Source organism: Schistocerca nitens, chromosome 7 (genome assembly GCF_023898315.1).
Source record: "Schistocerca nitens isolate TAMUIC-IGC-003100 chromosome 7, iqSchNite1.1, whole genome shotgun sequence".
NCBI lineage: Eukaryota > Metazoa > Arthropoda > Insecta > Orthoptera > Acrididae > Schistocerca > Schistocerca nitens.
Genome location: NC_064620.1, coordinates 106,985,866 through 107,007,927, shown reverse-complemented (window position 1 = coordinate 107,007,927; position 22,062 = coordinate 106,985,866). Strand labels below are relative to the sequence as shown.

At 45.3% G+C, this 22,062-nt stretch overlaps 1 protein-coding gene across 1 annotated transcript in view; it reads left to right on the top strand.

Moving 5' to 3' along the window:
- The window catches only part of LOC126195218 (dipeptidase 1-like), a 585,745-nt gene that overhangs the window by 419,014 nt on the left and 144,669 nt on the right, over positions 1–22,062 (top strand). The window contains exon 4 of the mRNA XM_049933736.1: positions 8,798–8,930. Coding sequence (XP_049789693.1) covers positions 8,798–8,930 — 133 coding nt within the window. The remainder of the gene's footprint in view (positions 1–8,797; positions 8,931–22,062) is intronic.

Below are 22,062 nucleotides of genomic sequence, written 5' to 3'. Positions count from 1 at the left end.
TATGGAACTATTGCATCAGCATACTCCGGAAGGAACCTTATTATTAAATTATTAAGTGATTCAGTTCTGGAATATTTACTTCGTCTCCTATGGTCAAGAAATTTTGGAAGGCTGTGTGAAGCAGCACTGTCATCGATACTATTTCCATTACTATCGTGCAGAGAAGGCATTGTTTGTGCCTTGCCGCTAGCATACTTTACATAGGACCAGAATCTCTTTGGAATTTCTGCCAGGTTTCTAGACAAAGTTTCGTTGTTGAAACTATTATAAGCATCCGCGCTAAATTTGAGCTTCTGTAAAAGATCGCCAGTCTTCGGAGTTTTGCGTTCTTTTAAATTTGCCATGCTTTCTTCCGTTGTTTCTGTAAAAATGCTCTAACCACTTTTATTTGCCACGGGGGATCAACTCCGCCGTCTGTTAATTTATTTCGTATAAATCTCTCGATTGCTGTCGATATTATTTCTTTGAATTCAAGCCACATATGTATATACTTACATTGTTAATTTGAAAAGAGTGGGGAACGTCTCTCAGGGAGACGTCAAGCGAATTTGTGTCTGCTTTTTTGAATAAATATATTTTTCGTTATTTTTAGTGTATTTGAGAGTCACGGCACTCGGTCTCGCTGCGACAACCGTGCGTCCACTAATCCCTGTATCCGTTTTGATGCTCGTTATTAGTTCAGGATTATTTGTTGCCAAGAGGTCGAGTGTGTTTTCACAACCGTTTACTCTTAGAGTGGGCTCATGAACTAATTGCTCTACATAATTTGGAGAGAATGCGTTTAGCACAATTTCGGATGAGGTTTTTTGCGTACGTCCGGAATTAAACATGTGTTTTCGCCAACATATCGAGGGTAAACTAAAGTCACCACCAACTGTAATTGCACGGTCCGATATGTGTTTGAAAATAGGCTCAAGTTTTATTTGAACCTTTCAGCAACTGTATCATCAGAGTTGGGAGGGCGGTAAAAGAATCCAATTATTAATTTATTCCGATTGGCAACAATGGCCTCTACCCATACTAACTTATAGGAACTATCTACTTCGGTTTCGCTGGAAGATAAACTACTTCTAACAGCAACAAATACGCATCCGTCAGCTGTATTTAGCATCTTCATTGCCCCCTGCAGAATGCGGCCGAGAACCGTCGTGAGGAACGAAATGCATGACAGCTACGTTACTCTGATTGCATGAAATCAGGCGAAATCTGTCACCAGGCACTCATACGTGGCCGGGGTGGGGGGGGGGGGGGGGGCGGCGGGGGCATTATTTTGTAGGCATCTTTTCATGCTCACTATGCGCCCTGAAGTGAAAAGAGCGACGTCACGCGATCGACGGGCACACCAGAGGCACTGTCAAACATATATATGCAATGAAACTTCCTGCCAGATTAAAACTGCCAGTACCTCGTCTCCTACCTTCCAAACTTTACAGAAGCTCTCCTGCGAACCTTGCAGAACTAGCACTCCTGAAAGAAAGGATATTGCGGAGACATGGCTTAGCCACAGCCTGGTACTGGCAGAAGTAAAGCTGTGAGTACCGGGCGTGAGTCGTGCTTCGGTAGCTCAGTTGGTAGAGCACTTGCCCGCGAAAGGCAAAGGTCCCGAGTTCGAGTCTCGGTCGGGCACACAGTTTTAATCTGCCAAGAAGTTTCATATCAGCGCACACTCCGCTGCAGAGTGAAAATCTCATTCTGGAAATATGTATGCAATGTTTCGTCAGATTTTCACTGTGGTTTTCAATTCGCGACCGATCGGACCTTACTTTCCGAATAGCCCTCGTATGTCTTCTCTGCTTAGGCCATCGTCATGTATTTTGATGCCATACTTAAATTCATAACGTGATTGTTATGGGAGATAGAAATTTTAAACTTCATACTTGCTACGTGTTGAATATTGATGAAACTGGAAAAAAATCGAAGTTTCTAGCAAGTGAACGCAATAAGATACGAAACTTTGCAGTGATCTGTTGCCAAGCGAGATATTTCGGCAATGAAAAAGGCATACTTCAGTGAGTTCAGTGTTTTTCGAGGTACGCTAAGTTTAACCCCCGCAATACTAAGAGGAATGGGAGGGAGGAGGGCTACTTTATGCACACCTTTTGACAATACTGTCAGGTATTTTATATTTTTAATTTTTGAAATTTTTTATTGTTTTTGATGAAGAATTTCATCAGGTTCCATAAATGTTTTATATTTTTCATTTAAACTTAACACAGAAATTTAAGTCTTAATAATAGATGTGACATTTCACAATGTCACACCAGTATTCTATATTTTCAAGTTTAAGACTCTACTTGCGTATCAGTATCTCTTTAAAAAGTATATTGTGGGTAAAACTCAACAATTAACGAAATATGTATTTTTTAAAAACATTTGTAGTAGTCATAAGATACCACTCCCCTTCACCCGCGTTAGTACAGGGTGATCAAAAAGTCAGTATAAATTTGAAAACTTAATAAATCACGGAATAATGTAGATAGAGAGGTAAAAATTGACACACATGCTTGGAATGACATGGGGTTTTATTAGAACAAAAAAAAAACAAAGTTCACAAAATGTCTGACAGATGGCGCTGGACAGCAAAACTGCTACAGTGACGGGTGAGAGGTACACTGATATGTTACAGGATCGCATCATCCCCAGCCTGGCTGATAAACACCTGATGGGACGTACGATGTTTATGCAGGATGGCGCTCCACACCATATTGCTAGACGCGTGAAAGATGTCTTGCGCGCGTCGTTTGGTGGTGATCGTGTGCTCAGCCGCCACTTTTGTCATGCTTGGCCTCCTCAGTCCGTGCGATTATTGGCTTTGGGGTTACCTGAAGTCTCAAGTGTATCGTGATGGACCGACATCTCTAGGGATGCTGAAAGACAACATCCGACGCCAATGCCTCACCATAACCCCGGACATGCTTTACAGTGCTGTTCACAACATTATTCCTCGACTACAGCTATTGTTGACGAGGGATGGTGGACATATTGAGCATTTCCTGTAAAGAACATCATCTTTGCTTTGTCTTACTTTGTTATGCTAATTATTGCTACTCTGATCAGATGAAGCACCATCTGTCGGACATTTTTTTAACGTTTGTATTTTTTTGGTTCTAATAAACCCATGTCATTCCAAGCATATGTGTCAATTTGTACCTCTCTATCTACATTATTCCGTGATTTATTCAGTTTTCAAATTTATACTGACTTTTTGATCACCCGGTATTGCTAAGAGTGTGATAAAAGAGACTGAGGTTCTGGACTCCACTTACACATCAGTACCTCTTTAAAAAGTATGTTGTTAATACAAGCCAACAGCTTTTTAAAATTTTTTTAAGATGGGTATGCAGTACCACCACCACCGCTCCCCGCTTGGTAACACACGTTACCGAAAATGTGCTAGTATTTTTATTTATTTAATCGTGTCCAAGCCATAGACAACCCACATATTACATATACACACAAGTCCAAATGCAATACACATATGTATTAATAAAACAAACCCAAAATGGGGAGTCACATTACAATATAAAGACAAACATAGTATATATATCATATCACGCCCCGCCAAAATTCAGCGCATTTAACTGCCACTGCCGTAGCGTTTGCCAGATCTTCTTTCCTGCACACTTCCCCCATGTTGCTGCATTCCAGGAGGTGGTCCATTGTTTGGGTCTGTCCGCACTGGCACGTGTCCGTCCCGTCTCGGTATCCCCATTTACACATGTTTACGTTGCATCTGCCCACCCCAGTTCGTAGGCGGTTGAGGGTTCTCCATAATGGCCATTTTAGTTCATTTCCAGAGGCCAATTGTTCGTTGGGTGAGATTAGAGGTGCCTGGTCTCCCGTAGGCAGTGGTGCTTGCCATTTTGACAATCTGGCCTTTTTTTAGAGCGGTTGAACTGAGGTGAGGAAACTCCGTCTTGATTGTAGACTTGTGTGTGGAGGGTTTTGTCCGAAGAGAGGATGGCGCTGGTCGCGCAGCTGCCTGAGGCGCTCTGCTTCGCTTGCTATAGCTCGTCTGATGCTGGCAGGAGTTATGCCACTAAGCAAGTAAAGTTGGCTAAGGGTGGGTCTTAGGCATCCCGTGATTACGCGACAGGCATCGTTCAGCAGAGGATCCACTCGTTTCGCATGCGCTGATCTTTCCCAAACTGGGGCAGCGTATTCAGCAACCGAGTAGCAGAGTGCAAGTGCCGACGTACGTAAAGTATGTGGGTCGGCACCCCATTTTGTGGAGGTGAGCTTACTCAGGAGGTTGTTTCTTGTTGATAGTTTGCCCCTGACCTTGTCTACATGATGTCTGTAAGTAAGTGTGCGATCAAGGGTGACGCCTAAATAACAAGGAGTGCTGCTGAACGCGATCCGTTGGTTGTTCCACGTGATGTTTAGGGTACGTTTGGCGTCTCGGTTTCGAAGATGGAATAGGCAGGATAATGTTTTTGCTGCGTTCGGGCGTAGGCAGTTGGCTTCGTAGTATGGCGTTATACCGTTGAGGGCATTCGTAAGGCTAATTTCTGTGTCGTTAAAGTTCCGACCCTGCACGGCTATTGCAAGATCGTCCGCGTAAGCAAAGCTCCTAGTCCCTGGTGCAACTGGTTGATCATTCACATATATGTTGAAAAGAGTGGGTGCGAGGACACTGCCTTGGGGTAGTCCATTCTTCTGTATACGCCATCGACTTCGCTTCCCTCCTAGGTTTACGATGAACCGTCTGTTGCTGAGAAGAGTTGATATAATTTGTATCAGCCCGAAATCATTAGTCATAGCGTATATTTTAGTGAGCAGCAGTTTGTGATTTACAGTGTCGAATGCGGATGAGAGGTCGACTTGTGCTAGTATTGCAAGGGTTAGTTTCCCGGACGGCAATATTTCACCGGTTGCAAAACAATTAACATGACAACCGATCTAATTGATATTAAGGACAGATTTCTGACATAGAGACAGTATGAAAATCTAACCGGCTAATTTCGGATATTTTATTCACTTTTTGCAGGAGGTAGACCTTAAATCGTTTTTCTGTCTCGCGAAGAGGAGCGCCGTGGCGGCTGCCTGCACAGAGTACTTGTCGCGGCAACTCCCCGTTGCTTTAAATCAGACTAGGTTAGGTTAGGTTATGTTAGGTACACCGCCGCTCGATGATGATGATGATGATGATGATGATGATGAAAAATGCCAGTAGCGTGCAAATTAACAGGATGTGAGTACGCAGTCGCTTTCGAGTGTCCATGAATACACGGTCACGGTGCGATGCGCAAGAGCCCGCCACGACGGTAGCGAAGCGTAGACCGGCGGTGGCCGAGACGTCTGCGTTTGCATGCGGCGAGCACCAGGGCGGGCCGCCCGCCCTAATCGGCTTACTGCTAGGCCGGAACACCGTCGCCGCCGCGCCGAGGAAAACAAAGGTGGCTCTTACCGTCTTTTGTCTCCCACCTCTGCCCCTCATTCACATTCTCGGCCTATCTTTATTGTGACAAGACCCTCGTAAGCTTTTACGCAGTTAAAAGGAATTCTATTTATCTCCCAGAAAGGTTGGGCATTTTCTTGTCGCTGTGGCTTTATTCTTCAAATTCCCTTTGTTTAATTAAAAAAACTTAATGCTTAGCCCACCCACTTCTCCCCAGCATCAGTACAGTGGTTAAGCACAGCTCGCCTGCCAGGGAAAAAAACAAAAAAACTTGCCGCCTCACATCGTGCTGAACATTGCGATTTATCATCACTGAAAAGTACAGGAGGCAAAGACCAAGTACTGTGTGCACCAAATCGCCCACAGTGGTCTATTCTGACGGTACAATCATCTAAGCCTTTCTATATTAGGTAATAATACACTACTGCCCATTAAAATTACGACATCAAGAAGAAATGCAGATGATAAATAGGTATTCATTGGACAAATATATTATACTAGAACTGACATGTGATTACATTTTCACACATTTTGGGTGCATAGATCCTGAGAAATCAGTACCCAGAACAACCACCTCTGGCCGTAATAACGGCCTTGATACGCCTGGGCATTGATTGAGTCAAACAGAGCTTGGATGGCGTGTACAGGTACAGCTGCCCATGCAGCTTCAACACGATACAACAGTTCATCAAGAGTAGTGACTGGCGTCTTGTGACGAGCCAGTTGCTCGGCCACCATTGACCAGACGTTTTCAATTGATGAGAGATCTGGAGAATGTGCTGGCCAGGGCAGCAGTCGAACGTTTTCTGTATCAAGAAAGGCCCGTACACGACATGCAACATGCGGTCGTGCATTATCCTGCTTGACTGTAGGGTTTTGCAGGGATCGACTGAAGGGTAGAGCCACGGGTCGTAACACATCTGAAATGCAACGTCCTCTGCTCAAAGTGCCGTCAATGCGAACAAGAGGTGACCGACACGTGTAACCAATGGCACCCCATACCATCACGCCAGGTGATACGCCAGTATGGCGATGACGAATACACGCTTCCAATGTGCGTTCACCGCGATGTCGCCAAACACGGATGCGACCATCATGATGCTGTAAACAAAACCTGGATTCATCCGATAAAATGACGTTTTGCCATTCGTGCACCCAGGTTCGTCGTTGCGTACACCATCGCAGGCGTTCCTGTCTGTGATGCAGCGTCAAGCGTAACCGCAGCCATGGTCTCCGAGCTGATAGTCCACGCTGCTGCAAACGACGTCGAACTGTTCGTGCAGACGGTTTTTGTCTTGCAAACGTCGCCATCTGTTGACTCATGGATCGAGACGAGGCTGCACGATCCGTTAGAGCCATGCGGATAAGATGCCTGTCATCTCGACTGCTAGTGATACGAGGTCGTTGGGTCCAGCACGGCGTTCCGTGTTACCCTCCTGAACCCACCGATTCCATATTCTGTTAACAGTCATTGGATCTCGACGAAAGCGAGCAGCAATGTCGCGATACGATAAACTGCAATCGCGGTAGGCTACAATCCGACCTTTATCAAAGTCGGAAACGGGATGGTACGCATTTCTCCTCCTTACACGAGGCATCACAACGACGTTTCACCAGGCAACGCCGGTCAACTGCTGTTTGTGTATGAGAAATCGGTTGGAAACTTTCCTCGTGCCAGCACGTTGTAGGTGTCGCCACCGGCGCCAACCTTGTGTGAATGCTCTGAAAAGCTAATCATTTGCATATCACAGCATCTTCTTCCTGTCGGCTAAATTTCGCGTCTGTAGCACGTCATCTTCGTGGTGTAGCAATTTTAATTACCAGCAGTGTATATTTTGGATAGTGAAAATCCTAAACATTTTCGAATTTCCTCGTCGTATCATTACGGCCCTGTTCCAGCGGCAACTTTTGACACATTCGTTACACTGTCGTACTCTATCAGGGTTCCCCACATGTTGTCTTCGCGTTCTTTCTGCAACTTAATAAGGAAGTAAAGTCGATTTTTCTCTTGATTTGCGAAAGATTTTTTGCAAGGTGGCCAGCACTAGTTACACGTGAATTGCGAAGACAGACTAGCAAGCTGCATTTCCTCAGTGCCCATTTTATCCGAAGTTATTCTCATTTGAATAGAAAATCACCAATTTCCTCATAAGACATTAATCGGTTCGGCTTTCGAAGCAGGCGTAATCAGAGTTCAAAATATTGTGATTCATTCGTAACTACTTATCATAATTTGGAGACAGCGGTTGAATTTGTTTCTAAGTCTTGGATACTAATTGCAGAAGTTACTGTAGATCAGTCTGAAGAGCAGAATGTGATACCGATAGCTCTTAATTAATCTCTGTACGACAAGAAAAAAAATTGGAAATTTGGAGTAAGTACTATGGGATCAAACTGCTGAGGTCATCGGTCCCTTCCGGCCGGAGTGACAGAGCGATCCTAGGCGCTACAGTCTGGAACCGCGCGAGCGTTACGGTCGCAGGTTCGAATCCTGCCTCGGGCATGGATGTGTGTGATGTCCTTAGGTTAGTTAGGTTTAAGTTGTTCTAAGTTCTAGGGGACTGATGACCTGAGAAGTTAAGTCCCATAGTGCTCAGAGCCATTTTTTGCCTTTGTTTAATGTCCACTTTCTACTGAACGTCGTCCATGGGACGAAGTTCTGCTAAGGAAATTTTTGTACCATTAGTATGCAAGGAATCGCACTCTGGTGTCAGGGTGCGTGAATTTTTGTTCACCCTGTGTACTCTGCAAGCCACCTGGCGGATGATACCTTGTAACATTGCTAGTCACCCGCTTTCCCGTTCCACTCGCAAATGAAGCGGGGGAAAATAGACTGCTTGATTAAACGACAGCTTGTACGTTTGTGTATGGGTCCTAGTCTCTCTTACGCTCCCTACGCGACATGAGCGTTCGAGGCAGTAGAATAATCTGCAGTCTGTCGCAGATACCGGTTCTGTAACCTTACAAAACAGTTTCGCGAAAGGATCCTCTTCCTTCCAAGGATTCACATCGAAGCTCACGATTCATTTGCGCAGTACATTCGTACTGATCGAACCGGCCAGTAACAAAGCTAGCAGCAGGCCTCTGAAAACATACTGTGTTGAAAATATGATGTAAACAGTTAATTTAAGTTCTACCCGAGTATTTAACAGCCTTTCTTAACTTACCACATTTTTTTCTGTTCTTTAAGAGATTTGTCTATCGCTCCTTTTGTTGAAACAGGCATTGTATTCTCATTTTCCTACTGAATTCGTATTTTTGTTTTGTACTGTCGTGTAGACGCAAGGTATCCGTGGCCAATGGATCTGTTAGCGCTGCTGTGATTGAACCCTGCTAATCTGAAATTCCCGCTTGGTTTCACGTAGTGAGAACTCTCGTTTTTTTGCCGTGTTGCAGTTCTGGGTCGCGTACGTGGACTGTAAGTCGCAGTACGAGGACGCAGTGGAGAAGACCCTGGAACAGATAGACGTCATCAAGCGTTTCATCAAGCAGTACTCCAAGGACCTGCAGTTCGTCAAGACGGCCAACGGTCAGTACCAGTTCCAACAGCCCCATACTCGTTGCTTTTCCTCCTCTTCTTTACATCAGCACATTCTTTGTTGCCTCATTTTCACTGCACTAGATATTAGTGAAACAGTGTTCTAAGAGATTTGAGGCGGCTAATTATTATAACGAGACGAACCAACAATCGTCTGGGCATAACTATGGGTTCTTTCATTGCTGTGTGAGAGGGCTCGTCGAACTACAACATACGAAGTATACCTGATTTACTACCTTATTTACTAAACTTCAGACAATCCTTTGCCACAGGTGTGAATTTACAACTGTCATCGACTGTTAGAGTATCATTTAATGCACTAATTAACAAACTCTTGTATTGAATTTGCAATGCTGAAAGTTTACAAAAGTACAGTTCCGTCTGAGACTTGAACAGCTACTTTACCGAGCGAGGTGGCGCAGTGGTTAGCACACTGGACTCGCATTCGGGAAGACGACGGTTCAATCGCGCGTCCGGCCATCCTGATATAGGTTTTCTGTGATTTCCCGAAATCACTCCAGGCAAATGCCGGGATGGTTCCTTTGAAAGGGCACGGCCCTCTTCCTTCCCCGTCCTTCCCTAATCCGATGAGACCGATGACCTCGCTGTTTGGTCTCTTCCCCCAAACAACCCCAACCCATCTACTTCAGCTCGTCTCTATAGTGATCCCCGTGCGTGCGAGGCGCTGCTGTGCTGAGGGAGGGGACACGTCTTCTTTAGCCGCTCCCATTTGTCGTAGCGGATTGCAGCGAGTCATCGCTAATATCTATGGTAAGGATGTGCGTTGCCGACTTTGGTGTGGCATCGCTTCTTTGCATGGTACTACACGAAGCCGTGTCAAAACGGATGTTAATCCACAGTATCTGATGACTGCTATCGTCGACACGGTAAGAGATACAGAAGACGGCCGGGATCGTAATGGCGTCTCCCATTCCGAGTGCTCTAGAGCTATCTTACCCGCCCTTGGGGGGGGGGGGGGGAGGGGGGGGGCGTTTAGTGAATATATCTTGCAAATAAATTTGTGTAGGTACATACAGAGCGCAAAGCAGCTGACGACAGATCATAAGAACACATTGTAACACTTAATAAATAAAAATTTTTAGTGTTGTATTCCTCTTTTATTGATGCGCTTGGACACGAAGAACAATCAATTAATAAACACGCACAGTACATAAACACAACTCTTTATTTAGCTCTGAAAAAACACTTATCTTTCGCAGCTCTCCAGACCGTTGAGACTATGAGTGACAAACGTGAGATTAGATAACTCTTAAGTTGCCACAAATAAACAAAGAAGCAGCAACAATCACTATAGTGCATGAGACTGAAAACTGCTGAAAATCTGTAGGACGAACTATGTTCAATAAGTAATGCAACACATTTTTTTCTCAAAACTGGTTGATTTTGCTCATAATTTCAATATACCATATTATTCTCCACTCTCTTGGCTACAATGCCCTATTTTTCTACGTAGCCGTTTAAGTGACGGCCTTGTGCCACCTTACTGGGAGGGCTGTAACTCTACTGGTCGACAACGGAGCCATAGTCTTTCTGCATCAATAACTCCTCCATCACTCACACGCTGCTTCCCGCGGAGTACATCCTTCACTGGTCCAAACAGATGGAATTGGAAGGTGCGAGACCGGGGTTCTAGGATGGATGGGGAAGAACAACCCATGAAGTTTTGTCAGCTGCCGTCAGGTGCGCAGATTTATGAGAGGCCTTGCATTGTCATGGAGAAGAAGTTTGTTTCCATATTTGTTGATTCGTTTGGGAGAGGGGACCAAACAGTGAGGTCACCGGTCCCATTCGATTACGGAAGGCTTTGCATTTTCAAAGAAAACATCCCGGCATTTTCCTGGAGCGATTTAGGAAAATCACGGAAAACCTAAATCAGGATCGCCGGACGCGGGTTCTCAATGGAGAGAAGTCTTCCGAAGTAAGAGTGATTTCAGGTGTGCCGCAGTGGAGTGTCGTAGGACCGTTGCTATTCACAGTATCCATAAATGACCTTGTGGATAACATCGGAAGTTCACTGAGGCTTTTTGCGGATGATGCTGTGGTATATCGAGAGATTGTAACAATGGAAAATTGTACTGAAATGCAGGAGGATCTGCAGCGAATTGACGCATGGTGCAGGGAATGGCAATTGAATCTCAATGTAGACAAGTGTAATATGCTGCGAATACATAGAAAGATAGATCCCTTATCATTTAGCTACAAAATAGGTCAGCAACTGGAAGCAGTTAATTCCACAAATTATCTGGGAGTACGCATTAGGAGTGATTTAAAATGGAATGAGTATATAAAGTTGATCGTCGATAAAGCAGATGCCAGACTGAGATTCATTGGAAGAATCCTAAGGAAATGCAATCCGAAAACAAAGGAAGTAGGTTACAGTACGCTTGTTCGCCCACTGCTTGAATACTGCTCAGCAGTGTGGGATTCGTACCAGATAGGGTTGATAGAAGAGATAGAGAAGATCCAACGGAGAGCAGCGCGCTTCGTTACAGGATCATTTAGTAATCGCGAAAGCGTTACGGAGATGATAGATAAACTCCAGTGGAAGACCCTGCAGGAGAGACGCTCAGAAGCTCGGTACGGGTTTTTGTTGAAGTTTCGAGAACATACCTTCATCGAGGAGTCAAGCAGTATATTGCCCCCTCCTGCGTATATCTCGCGAAGAGACCATGAGGATAGAATCAGAGAGATAAGAGCCCACGCAGAGGTATACCGACAATCCTTCTTTCCACGAACAATACGAGACTGGAATAGAAGGGAGAACCGATAGAGGTACTCAAGGTATCCTCCGCCACACACCGTCAGGTGGCTTGTGGAGTATGGATGTAGATGTATATGTAGATGGATTGCCGTTTTGTTTCAGGTTCGAAGTGATGAACCCATATTTCGTCGTCTGTGACTAGGTTCAACAAAAAATTGTCACGATCAGACTCGTAACGCGCACGCAATTCTACACAGATGGTCCTTCTTTGCGGTTTATCGTCTTCTGTGGACGGCGATGAGCCGAGGGACACACCCTTGATTGCCCCAACTTGTGGACGAATATGTCAGCACTGCCGATAGAGACGTCCAGTTATGAAGCGGGGTATTTGATGGTGACCCGTCGATCGCCTCGAATGAGTGTGCACACGTTCCAACATTGCAGGAATCACAACTGTGTGCGGCCGGACGGCACGCGCGACATCGGACAGGTCTCCGCAGACGTTCTGCAAGCGGCTACGAATATCTGTGATGCACTGATTTTCCGCTAAAACAAACTCAACGACAGCCGTCTGCTTGGAACGCACCACCGTTGCAAAAGACCTTTTGAAGGCTAGGTATGCCACGACGACCACCACCACCACCTATATGAACATTATAAAACTACAGTGGCTGAAGCGGGAATATTTCCAACCGAAGGTGGCTGAGAAAAAGATGTGTTGCTTTAATTAATGAACGCCCACCGTACTTGTACTCTAAATATGTTCTATGCGCCATTACTTCTTATATGTGAAACTCTCCAACGCACCCCCCCCCCTCAGATTTTGTCGTAAAATGACCCAGTAGATAGCCCGTCAAAAACTGAAAAACTGAACACAGATCCAGCATGAAAACAGTAAGAAGATGTACTGAATTGTGAAAAAAGAAGCAAAAGATAAACAGTGAACGGTCCAAGCTAAAATGTGCAACATCGAGCGAATTTGAATAGCCACGGCGTCGTGGTTACATAGTCACAGTGTTGGACTCCGAAGTGAGAGGTCCGTGTTCATATCTCCCTCTTGACCCATATACTTTTTTTTTTCTTCACAGAATTATGAACCATCCGTGCGGTCATTGAAGTGTCTGTTCGCTGTATTAAAATTTGTGTCGGTGTCATGCTGTAATGTCCGTTTGGAACGGCGAGGTATAAGGGAGGAACCTCCAGACGTACGTACCTCTTATTTGTGGTGACTTTTGCGTTCCGTTTTGGAAGTTTTGACTCTTGACTTCCTTTGTTCTCACATAGTTGACGCCTGTTTATTTATTGTGTTCGTTTCTGTGAGGGGTCTTTGCGGCATCTACCTGCTCTCACTATTCATCATATTTAGTTGCGACCGTAACAGCCTCTTACCACATGACTCATCTATGACAACTGCCAAGATTACAGAAAGAGAACAGACACCTCAACGACCGATCGGAAAGTTTGTAATTTTGTGAAAAAAAAAATCGGGCACGAGGAAGGTTGGAACATGGATCTTCCGCTTTTCAGTCAAACACCGTGACTATAGAACCACGACGCCATCTTTCGTGCAACTTGCTCGATGTTGCTCATCTTGAACTTGCGCCGTTCAATGTTTCTACATTGCTTTTTTTCACAGCTCAGTACGTCTTCTTCCTGTTACCATGCTTGGCTAGTGTTCAGTTTTTGACGGGCTATCCAATGGGCCATTTTATGACTAAATCTGAGGGGGCGGGGGGGGGGGGGGGTGCTATCGGGAGTTTCCCTTGCTAATTCCGTTCTCAGTAAACCGACTTGATCTTGCCAGAACGAGGACAAAACGATTCCGGATGCAAGCAACTAGAAGCAAGCAAAACTGGAAGTGTCAGCTTGTCTCCTGCTAGCGTGTTTCACAGCAGGCTGCGCAGCGATGGCGCCTAGCAACTTCGGGATGTGTGACTCGGGTCGTGTCCGGATCGGAAGCGCCGGTGACGATGCATTTGCATGCAGCGTCTCTGCGGTGATCGTCTGCTGACGCGAAGTTATCGTTAGTCGACGGCACCACATTTAGAAAATTTGGGGACAAAAGATAAAGAACGGTACAAATACGTTAATCAGGTCTGAAGTGATATGGCGATTGTAAGATGGCTTCCAAAAGGCAGATAGTCAGTAGTGTTATCGCACGAATATGATGCCACGCTATGGTGCCAGTAGAAATGTAGATCCCGCGTCATCAGCACTACGTACAGCCACACTCGCGGCGGCTGGAGCTTAAAGTTTGTGCATAGAGCTTAGTTTAGCTTTCCTTGTTTGGTTCTGTTTCGAAGTATGCAGCCAATAGTTTTTGATGTGTGTGTGTAGGCGCATAATTTTTTTTTCGACTCTTGTGAGGGGCATTAAATAAGTAACGTGAAACATTTTTCCTCGGCCAATTTCGGTTGGAAAATAATGCGGAATTTGCTGTGAGACACCGCGGAATAGTCACGTTTCAGCCCCTGCAGTTTCATGAAGTTCCGATAGATGGCGACTCTATATAGAGCATCCAAAATGGCGTCTGTAACGAAGGTGTGTTCCAAGCAGGGACCTGTCTTTGAGTTTCTTTTGGCGGAAAACCTGAGCATTGCAAATATTCATAGGCGCCTGCAGAATGTCTAAGGAGACCTGGCAGTGAACAAAAGCAGAGCGAGTCGTTGGGTGAGGCGACTCTCATCAACACAGGAAGATAGCGCAAACCTGTCCAATCTCCCGCATGCCGGCTGGCAACACACAGTAGTGATTGCTGCAATACTGGAATCTCTTTTGAGATGATGTAAATAAACCACCTCCTCCGTGACAACGCAAGGCCTCACACAAGTCTGCGCACCAGACCCTACAGCCTGGATCTCGCACCTTCCGACTTCCATCTGTTTGGCACAATGAAGGATGCAGTGCTCGGGAATTGGTACGTGGATGATGGAGAAGTTATTGATGCGGGAAGACGTTGCCTCTGACGTCGACCAGTAGAGTGGTTCCATGTGGGCTGACAAGCCCAACCAGTAAGGTGGTCTAAGGTCGTCGCATTGAACGGAGATTATGTTGAAAAATGTGGTTTTGTAGCCAAAAGAGTGGGGATTATTAAGGTTTATTGGAGTCGCGAATAAAACCAACCAGCTTTCAAGAAAAAATATTTCATTACTTATTGAGCTCCCCTCGTATATTTATTCTTTCCAGAACTAGATTGTCGTGTGTTTGTCTCACATTTAGTGGCATATTTGAGAGCCGCTATTACCACCAGATTCAGTTCGAAACAGTGACCGTTAAATGACACGTTAGTAGTGACTTACGTCCCATGCATCAACGTTAGATATGGCAACAATTGCAGCAGGCAGAGCGTAAAATTAATGCATTGCTTTTATTTTCGTTTTTACACAAGCACAACGTCGTTTTCGACTTATTCCTGTACTTCTATTTGTTGATTTACCCATGACAGTGGCGTTTATCTGTGATTTAAATTACTTGAAGAATTACAAAAACGCCTCAGTTTTCACATACACTACTGGCCATTAAAATTGCTACGCCACGAAAATGACGTGCTATAGACGTGAAATTTAACCGACAGGAAGAAGATGCTGTGATTTGCAAATTATTAGTTTTTCAGAGCATTCACACAAGGTTGGCGCTGGTGGCGACAACTACAACGTGCTGACATAAGGAAAGTTTCCAACCGATTTCTCATACACAAACTGCAGCTGACCGGCGTTGCCTGGTGAAACGTTGTCGTGATGCCTCGCGTATGGAGGAGAAATGCGTACCATCACGTTTCGGACTTTGATAAAGGTCGGATTGTAGCCTATCGCGATTACTCTTAATCGTATCGCGACATTGCTGCTCGCGTTGGTCGAGATCCAATGACGTTTAGGAGAATATGGAATCGGTGTGTTCAGGAGGGTAATACGGAACGCCGTGCTGGATCCCAACGGCATCGTATCACTAGCAGTCAAGATGACAGTCATCTTATCCGCATGGCTGTAACGGATCGTGCAGACACGTCTCGATCCCTGAGTCAACAGATGGGGACGTTTGCAAGACAACAACCATCTACACGAACAGTTCGACAACGTTTGCAGCAGCATGGACTATCAGCTCGGAAACCATGGCTGCGGTTACCCTTGACACTGCATCACAGACAGAAGCGTGTATTCGTCATCGCCATAGTGGCGTATCACCCGGCGTGATGGTTTGGGGTGCCATTGGTTATACGTCTCGGTCACTTCTTGTTCGCATTGACGGCACTTTTAACAGTGGACGTTACATTTCAGATGTGTTACGACCCGTGGCTCCAACCTTCATTCGATCCCTGCGAAACCCTACATTTCAGCAGGATAATGCACGACCGCATTTTGCAGGTCCTGTACGGGCATTTCTGGATACAGAAAATGTTCGACTGCTGCCCTGGCCAGCACATTCTCCAGATCTCTCACCAACTGAAAACGTCTGGTCAATGGTGGCCGAGCAACTGGCTCGTCACAATACGCCAGTCACTACTCTTGGTGAACTGTGATATCGTGTTGACGCTGCATGGCCAGCTGTACCTGTACACGCCATCCAAGCTCTGTTTCACTCAATTCCCAGGCGTATCAAGGCCGTTATTACGGCCAGAGGTAGTTGTTCTGGGTACAGATTTCTCAGGATCTATGCACCCAAATTGCGAGAAAATGTGATCACATGTCAGTTCTAGTATAATATATTTGTTCAATGAATACCCGTTTATCATCTGCATTTCTTCTTGGTGTAGCAATTTTAATGGCCAGTGGTGTAGCTTGATTTGTGTCAAGACACGTTACGATTTTTTACCCATCTTCATTTGGTGTAGTGCATTCATGATGTGATGCGAGTCGACAACTGTTATATTCTGTGGAGTCTAATGCTGCATCTTCATTGCTAATGCTAAATGGCTTGAAGGTGGCCAAATGGATCTATCGCCGTAGGGATCTGGACAGCCAAGCAAAATCTTAGTTGATACAACCCGACTTTAAACAGATATATTTTATTAGTCTAGTTGTCGAACTGCTACACAGTCGACAACTTGGGGCAGCCGTGGCTAGCTGTAAACAGAAGCCCGACACGGGTTTGCGTCTATGTACGCTGCATGTTTGTCAGTACCACTAGCTAGCAACAGCTTGGTATACCGTTCGGCACCAACTAGCGACACGGAGTCTCTAACTAGAAGAAGGTGCCCACCGCTTATAACAACGTCACTGGTCAGCGGCATGAAAGTTCTTCATTGGTGAGGTCGGAGTGCTGGTCGTGGCGTCAGCAGGAATCTTCTTCGAGGCCCCGGTTCCGGCAGTATCAGAGCTATGATACTACACATATCTTCATGAATACAACTTCTCTTGGACTTCTTTTTATTCTATAATTCGAACCTCATTTTTTCCGAATTTATATGCACAGCAAACATACTTTTACCTTCACCAATGCACGTATGCAGTGAATTCTGAGATGCATTCAAAATGCAGTTCAGTGCTCCCAGATCGCAAAAGAAGGATCTGTGACAACAAAACGCGAGTAATAACATGAGAACTTTTAACATTGCAGTGCGTCAGCAATCGTGAATAATTTAATGATTATAAAGAATGCGCCTCGATTGCAAATTGAAACCGGAAGTTGACCTAGGTTTCGGCGCTGATAACCACGCCTTCTTCGGAAACCACTAAAACTACAAACTGCCTAAAGTTGCATGGTCCAACATTAATATAGAACGCCCAAAAGGGCAAAAGACTGGCATAAAATGTAAAATAAACGGTACGTGTGTACCGTGTCAATAGCTGTACTTAGCTCAAACGTCAGAAGCTTGCTTCCTCACCCCAGCCAACGTTCGGTGGGCCGCGGGCTCTCAGGTAAACAAATATATACGCGAAACATTTGCGTTGATACCTTTTTCTCCTCCTCAAAAAAACGAGGTCTAGTTGGTGATGTTCCTTGGCAGACTATTTCTCGACCGTTCCACTGTCTAATAGCATATGGGAAAAATGAGCACCTAAATCTTTCCGTGAGGGCTATGATTTATTACGACGGTCATTTCTTCCTATATAGGTGTGACGTAACAAGATATTCTCACATTCGGAGGGATTCGTAAACTGATCTCCCTCCAGAGAAAAACGACTTTGTTTTATTCATTGACACCACAGTTCGCGTATCATACCCGTGACAGTCGCTCCCCTATTTCGCGAAAATAAAATACGAGCTTCCGTTCTTTGAACTTCTATGTCGCCCGTCAATCCTGTCTGGCAAAAATCCCACACCGCATAGCAATACTCCAGAATACGACGTACAAGCGTAGTGTAGGCAGTCTCCTTAGCAGATTTGTTGCAATTTCTGTTATGCCAATGAGACAGCCTTTGTTTCACTGTTCCCATTATATCTTCTTTGTGATTGTTCCGATTTATGTTGCTCGTAATTGTAATCACAAGGTATTTAGTCGAAGCAACAAAGTTTTAATTTGTGAGATTTATCGTGTATCTGCAATTTAACAGATTTTTTTTAGTACTCATGTGAAAGCCATTAAGGCCATCGATAATAGCTGGTGCTGATTCGCAGAAAAAGTTGCACACTATCTGGTCAAAAGAATCCAGACATCAACAAGTTGTGTCCACCCTTCGCCTTTATGACGTCTTGAACTCTGAATGAGGTGTCTGAAGTGTCTGCGCAGGAATGGCAGCCCATACTTCCTCACGAGCCGAAAGCAGAGAAGGTACTGATGTTGGACGATGGAATCTGGAGCGAAGTCGACGTACTGACTCATCCCAAAGCTGTTACGTAAGGTTCAGATCGAGAGTCTGGAGAGGCCACTCCATTTCGGGATTGTTATCCACAAACCATAACCTCACAGACGCTGCTTTGTGACAGGGTGCACTGGCATGCTGACACAATCATCACTCCCACGTGTTCCTCTAACGTACACACTACACAATGCTGTAAAATGAGTTCGTACTGTTCCGCATGTAGCATTTTCTGTAGTGCAACCAAGAGACCACACCGAAACCATCAGAAATACCCCCATACCGTGCACACCCTCCGTACTTCACTGTTGGCTCTACGTACGATTGCAGGTAACGTTCGCCAGTCATTCTCCGAACCGAAATCTTTTCATCGGATTGACACAAGCTATAGGATGATTTATAATTCCAAATCACTCGTTTACAGACATCCAGTGTCAAGTATCATCTCTCCTTACATCACCTCAGACGTCGATTAGAATTGACTACAGAAACGTGTGCGTTATGAGAAGCTGCTCGCCTATTCTACCCCATTCTTTTTAACTACCTGCAAATAGTTCTTTTGCCAACAGGGCTGGTGGTAGCGTTCCTCATGAGTGGTTCCTCACGTTGATTTCATGCGATGACTTACACTGAAGAGCCAACGAAACTGGTACATCTGCCTATTATCGCGAAGAGTCCCCAAGAGCACGCAGAAGTGTCGCAATACGATGTGGCATGGACTCGAGTACGGTGTGAATTAGTGCTGGATGGAACTGACACCATGAATCCTGCAGGGCTGTCCATTCATCCGTAAGGGTACGAAGGGCTGCAGATCTCTTCTGAACAGCACGTTGCTAGGCGTCCCAGGTATGTCCAGTAATGGTCATTTCATGGTGTTTGGTAGCCAAGGGAATTGTTTAAACTCAGAAGAGTCTTCCTGGAGCCACTCTGTAGCAATTCTGAACGTGTGGGGTGTCGCATTGTCGTGCTAGAATTGTCCAAGTCCATCGGAATGCACAATGGACATGAATGAATGGATGTATGTGATCAGACAGGATGCTTACGTACGTGTGGTGTGTCAGAGTCTTACCTGGACGGAGGCCCCATATCCCACCAAATGCACACGCCCCACACCATTACAGAGCCTCTACTAGCTTGAAGAGTCCCCTGTTGACATGAAGGGTCCATGGATTCATGAGGTTCTTTCCATACCCGTACACGTCCATCCGCTCGATACAATTTGAAACGAGACTCGTTGGATCAGGTAACATGGTTCTAGTCATCAACAGTCCAATGTCGATGTTGACGGGCCCACGTGAATCGTAAAGCTTTTTGTCGTGCAGTCATCAAGGGTACACGAGTGGCCCATCGGCTCCGAAAGCCCATATCGATTATGGGTTCGCACGCTGACACTTGATGGCCCAGCATCGAAATCTGCCGCAATTTGTATAAGGGTTGCACTTATGTCACGTTGAACGATTCTCTTCAGTCACCATTGGTCCGGCCGCTGCGATGTCGGAGATTTGATGTTTTACCGGATTCCTGAATTCACGGTACAGTCGTGAAATCGTCGTACGGAAAAATCCCCACTGCATTCCTACCTCGGAGGTACTATGACCCATCGCTCGTGCGCCGACACCACGTTCAAACCCACTCAAATCTTGACAACCTGCCATTGTAGCCGATCAAACAATTCGCCAGACACTTGTTGTCTTATATAGGCGTTGCCGACCGCAGCGCCGTATTCTGCCTGTTTACATAACACTGCATTTGAATACTCATGCCTATACCAGTTCCTTTGGCGCTTCAGTGTACAACCACCCTTAACAGTGCTCTACGGTCCCTGGCCCCCGGTATAAAAGGTCAGCCTTGTCTTGGTGAAGCTGTCGTTGTTGCTTCCATTTCGACTTCACAAGCAATTCATCCACAGTCGACTTGGGTAGATTTAGAAGGACTGAAATGTCCGTGATGGATGTGTTACGCAGGTGACTTCCAATGACTAGTCAAAGTTCGACGCCTGTCAGCTCTCCTAACCATCTCACTGTGCTCTTACCGCTTGTCTACTGACTACGCAATGCTGCCCGCCTTCTTTTATGCTGTTGGGTGCATCTCTAACGTCATTTAGTAGTCACTCACTCATTACGCATGGGTATCCGGAGACTTCTGAACAGACAGTGTATATTTAGATAAAAACCCTTTAACATCTGCATATTTGTTTATTTCGAACTCTATTCTTCTAGTTTGATTCCGCCTATATTATTCAAGGCCTCGGCGACTTCTCTGTCACCATAGGTGTTAGCTTGAGAGGGCAGGAGAAATCAACCACCTCCTCTCACACATCGCACCTAGTACCCGCTCGTCACCTTCTCTGTCAGAAATGCAGCTTATTAGTTCAAATGCTTCAAACAGCTGTAAGCACTATGGGACTTAACATCTGAGGTCATCAGTCCCCTAGACTTAGAACTACTTAAACCTAACTAACCTAAGGACATCACACACATCCATGCCCGAGGCAGGATTCGAACCTGCGACCGTAGCAGCAGCGCGGTTTCGGACTGAAGCTCCTAGAACCGCTCGGCCACCGCGGCCGGCATCTTATTAGTGTCCTGTCCTTGCACTCTGCGGCTATTTGTAGGTATTTAACTCATAGTTTCATTATACTCGATGAAAAGCTTGTCTCAGTTTATGAATCACTAATACATCTCTTTATTGATTTCCATCAGTGTTACAATATATACAGTGGCGTCTGTTGTTCCCCTACCTCTACTGAATCCAAGTATAAATCCAAAGTAAAAATCATACTTGAGGCATTTTCCGGAAGAAGGGTCTATAGGTCTACACGCACTTTTTCGGGAATTTAGGATTAATCAACGGGTTATGCAGAATATTCTACCAAGGTTTTGTTTCACTATGTCAATGGTAGCGGTCAGGGCTGCGTTTTCTTGATACATGTGCGCACAGCGTTTCTCATTCATTTTAATGTAGCGAGTGCTTATGTGCAACAGTGCAAGTCATTATATTTGGAGCATCGGCAGTTAGTGTTGTGTTTATAATAAGAAGAAATTTGTTTCGAGGTTGTGCTACATTGAACAGCAGTAATGTGGAGGAAACGACGACAGTCATATGACAATCCGAATACGAAGGAAGACGACAGGAAAATAAATTGAGTCCCTGATCGTAGGTATTATTAAGAAGAATATTACTGTCATGTATTAATGAGTTCTGAGGGTTCAAATAACATTTGAGGAAATAAATTTTTGCTCATTATAACCCACTGATTTAACGAAAAAGGGCCAATAAATGTTTATCGGAAATATTATTTTTCATAATCAAAATATCCACGGGTGTACTGCCGGTCTACAGTGTCCAACGGGCACAATATTTCGGCGATCATACATGTCGCCATCATCAGGTGAACTGACGTACTGAGCTCATGTAAACGTGCCGGTACGGAGATCCGTACGCTATGGCTGCTCAGGGGGAACTGGGTTCTGTCGCGGCGGCGACCGATTTAAATACCCTCCGCCCGCGGCGCACTCCTTACACCGTCCGCGCCCCGCGCCACGGTCGCGCGGTGGAACAGATTGCGAGTGCGTCTGAGATGACGTCGGAGTGATGGCTCCGTCCGCCGTGGTCGTCACAACTATACGTTTGCTCGATTTACTCTTGATTAACCCAATCGCTG